The sequence below is a fragment of the Moschus berezovskii genome, chromosome X, assembly GCF_049115385.1.
Source record: "Moschus berezovskii isolate FMDL1 chromosome X, NW_MosBer_1.0, whole genome shotgun sequence".
In the NCBI taxonomy this organism is placed as follows: domain Eukaryota; kingdom Metazoa; phylum Chordata; class Mammalia; order Artiodactyla; family Moschidae; genus Moschus; species Moschus berezovskii.
This window is the reverse complement of record NC_142488.1, coordinates 90,436,322-90,439,597: the sequence shown is the minus strand read 5'-3', so window position 1 is coordinate 90,439,597 and position 3,276 is coordinate 90,436,322. Positions and strand designations below refer to the sequence as shown.

Below are 3,276 nucleotides of genomic sequence, written 5' to 3'. Positions count from 1 at the left end.
GAGAAGAAGATGTAGAGGGCAGTGAGCACGAGATCCAGAGGACCTTTCAAATTCCTCTATTTCCTTTTTAAAGTTTCTCTTTTATAGAGGTCAGTTACATATCCAACATTCCTAAACCCCAGTTTCCTGGAACAGTAGAACTTTGTATATGTATCTCTACAAACTTGGGCTTCAGGGAAAACAATGAACACTTAACAGCCACACATCAGTGAGGAAACAACTCCTTATACAGTGGAAATCAATCAGAATAAGTGGCCCATTTCACATGATCCTTGTGTAACATGTGCAGCATCGCCTTGACCTGGGCCTGAACTTCAGCAAGTTTCTGTCGGTTCAAGCTGTGATGAAAATTCTGCTCATGGTAACAATGGATAGGAACAGGATAAATCACATGCTTCAGCCTTGGCAAGGATGCCAAGTGCTGCAGAAGGCTCTTGAGCACAGGCATCGTAATGGGGTTGAAGGCAAAGTTAAAAACACGGAGGTTGATACATTGGTTCAGGGTTGGGATGATGGCCGAGAGAATAGAATCAGTCATCATACAATTATTTATCTCCAGATGTTGCACGGTGCCTGAGATCTTCTCCAGCAGAACCTGGAAGGGCTCATAAGCTTCTGAAAAGATATGATTGTTATTGAGATTCAATACCCTGAGCTGTGTGGCCTGAGAGCTCTGGGACAGGAAAGTGACATCTCTCATAGAAATGCCACAGAAAGAGAGACACAATGTATCCATATGGGGTGGCAGGACGCTAAAGAGAGAAAAAGTAAGTTTATTTCAGAAGAATGACAGCAAAGAGCCCCAAATTACAGGAATATATTCCTCTAGAATAAATTTCTATATACTAGTTTCCAATAGGTGGTTATCAATGTGGACTTTAGGATCAGAGATTATAAATTTGAGACCCTGAGAAAGTTACTTTACCACTCTGAGGAAGAGGGTTTTAACCTTGAAAATGTACACACCAGTAATTATTATACAGGGTTACAAGAAGGATTAAGTGAAAAAAATCACATGCACTCAGTATATACAAAATAATAAATGTTGGATCTGGTTCACTTATTTGGTGAGGATGGGTCTAGGAAAGCAGCCAACTGAGGGTTTCCTTTAACTACTTTCCAGATGACAAGCTCTCCATTCAAGGGTCTAAGTCTTCAGGAAAATACAGGAGCAAAATTATCTGGCAGTGTTAACTCTTGTGACCCATCCACGGGCATGTGCATTAGAACTACAACATAATGTTTCTCTCTGAGTGCCTCCCCTTCCTCTCTGCTGCTGCTGCTAAGTCACTTGAGTCGTGTCTGACTCTTTGCGACCCCATAGATGGCAGCCCACCAGGCTCCCCTGTCCCTGGGATTCTCCAGGCAAGAACACTGGAGTGGGTTGCCATTGCCTTCTCCGCCCCTTCCTCTCTAGAGAGCTATAAAATCCAGGAGCAGAAGGACTGAGTCTTTTTCAGAAATCTATGTACAGACACATTCTAACTGTCTGCCTGTGGTCACTGAATGAATGAGTGAGCACAGCTTCCTTCACTAATCTCATCTGCCCCTCACCATAAGGTACCCCATTCTCCCCCAGCTAGGTTCAAGCTCCCAGCAATGCCTATGCTGAGGTAAAAGAGAAATAGGAGTAATAGGAAGATGTAAGAATGGTCCCTTCTATCTTAACAATGAGGTTTTCAGGGAACCCAGATTTCTCCCAACCCCCTCACCTGAGCAGTTTGTCCAGTTGATCTTTGAGGTAGAAGAAAGACAACCTGAGCTCCTGGAGGTTTTCCAGCTGCCCAAGCCAGACAAGAAAAGACTTGAGATTCCTTCCCCTATAAGATCTAAAAGGGATGTTAGACAAACTAAGGCTGTGCAGGTGGATCATTCCAGCAAAAACGGTGATGATCTCACCCAGATAAGCCTGATCCATTTCCAGATGACCAATGCACCCCAGATTCAGAATCTGAAGGATAGATTTGTTGGCAGACATTCTATTGATTTGCAGATCTCTGCAGCAGAGGTGCAAGAACCCAGAGCTCTGCTCAACTTTATTAGAGAGGAAAGTGAGAAACTGCTGTGTTCTCAAGGTATTATTGAGGGAAATATCCACTAGTAATTCCATGGTTTCCTGAGCTGACTCAACCTCAGACCCAGAATTACCAATCCCAAGGCACCTGACATGATGCTGAGTGTTTTCTAAGTTAAGGACAGCGTGCTGAGAGGATCTGCATGACTGTAAACAGAAAGGGAATGTGATCCTGACTCGAGAGCATGTTGTCTTACAGTTTGAGTTGTGCCTTAAATCTAGGATCCTCAGTTTGTGGCCCCTGTAAGGAAAGGAGAAGACAGAACATATGAGATGTGGTTGATTGGAACATAACCCAGCAAGATCAATGGTGGGAAACAGGGAGAGAACACCTGAATCCTGGTTTTCACTTCATCACCATTCACCAAGAAGTTCTTTCCACACAAACTGAGCATCTTTCATCCTTTCCCCACACTTCCTTCACCTCTGGTCTTGCCCTGTCTCAATGCCCATGTCCCACTTCTATGTAATCACACTCAAATTCATTTATAGTACCCTCAATCACCTCTATTTTTTAATCAACTCTATAAGACAATGAAATACTGAAGGTGACCCCAACTTCTGAGCTCATTGGCTAGTGTTGGGAGAAAGTTAGATACTCCCTGCCCCAAGCTACAGCATACTCTCCTGCTGACTCCCTATACATCTTCTTGTCATAGACTTACCTAGAAGAAGAGTTCTGGGCTGGGGGGATTGGCAGACCATCAATCATGGTTTCCAAGATGTCATAGTATGACTCCTGTGCCTTCAGTGACCCAAGATGGAGACAGTGAAAAGGCCAGACCCTCACCATTGCCTTTAGGATCTTCTTATGCCCACCCAAGAAGGCAGTGCTGAACAATGGAATAAAGAGATCTCTTGGGATTTCCTCCAGAGCATGTATCACTGCAGGCTCACTACTCAGCAGACTCTTTGCAGCAAGCTCGAGGAGTGTAGCTGTGGTCTTTTGGTCCATCTTCACAAACCTGCTTCAGAGTGGAGAATATTTAGAAGTTCTCAGAAGAAATCTATAGTCTTGTTTGTTTCCGGGGATACCTATGGACAAAATGCTTATTGAATAAGTATATGGGCAAATTATATGGCCAACTCAAGTGACCGCTCCTCTGGGAATAGAATGAAAATAGACTTGTGTGTGTGTTTAATTATATACATGCACACATACACATATTTACATAAGATAAAATGCCATTATAAGTCATAGG

General features: G+C 43.4%; 1 protein-coding gene across 1 annotated transcript; it reads right to left on the bottom strand.

The window, feature by feature from the left end:
- Positions 1-238: 238 nt before the first annotated feature.
- On the bottom strand, positions 239-3,029 carry LOC129563962 (melanoma antigen preferentially expressed in tumors-like). Its single transcript, XM_055437625.1, has 3 exons — positions 2,740-3,029; positions 1,713-2,315; positions 239-752 (listed from the first exon to the last, which is right to left on the bottom strand). Exons 1-3 carry the CDS (start codon positions 3,027-3,029, stop codon positions 239-241), a joined length of 1,407 nt encoding a protein of 468 aa, XP_055293600.1.
- Between the last annotated feature and the right edge of the window lie 247 nt (positions 3,030-3,276).

Excerpts from the sequence above, each read along its gene's own strand:
- LOC129563962 (XM_055437625.1), bottom strand. The coding sequence starts at position 3,029 with ATGGACCAAAAGACCACAGCTACACTCCTCGAGCTTGCTGCAAAGAGT. Across the intron at positions 2,316-2,739 it reads GCCCAGAACTCTTCTTCTAG|GGGCCACAAACTGAGGATCC; the intron begins GTAAGTCTATGA and ends CTTTCCTTACAG. Across the intron at positions 753-1,712 it reads CAACTGGACAAACTGCTCAG|CGTCCTGCCACCCCATATGG; the intron begins GTGAGGGGGTTG and ends TTCTCTCTTTAG.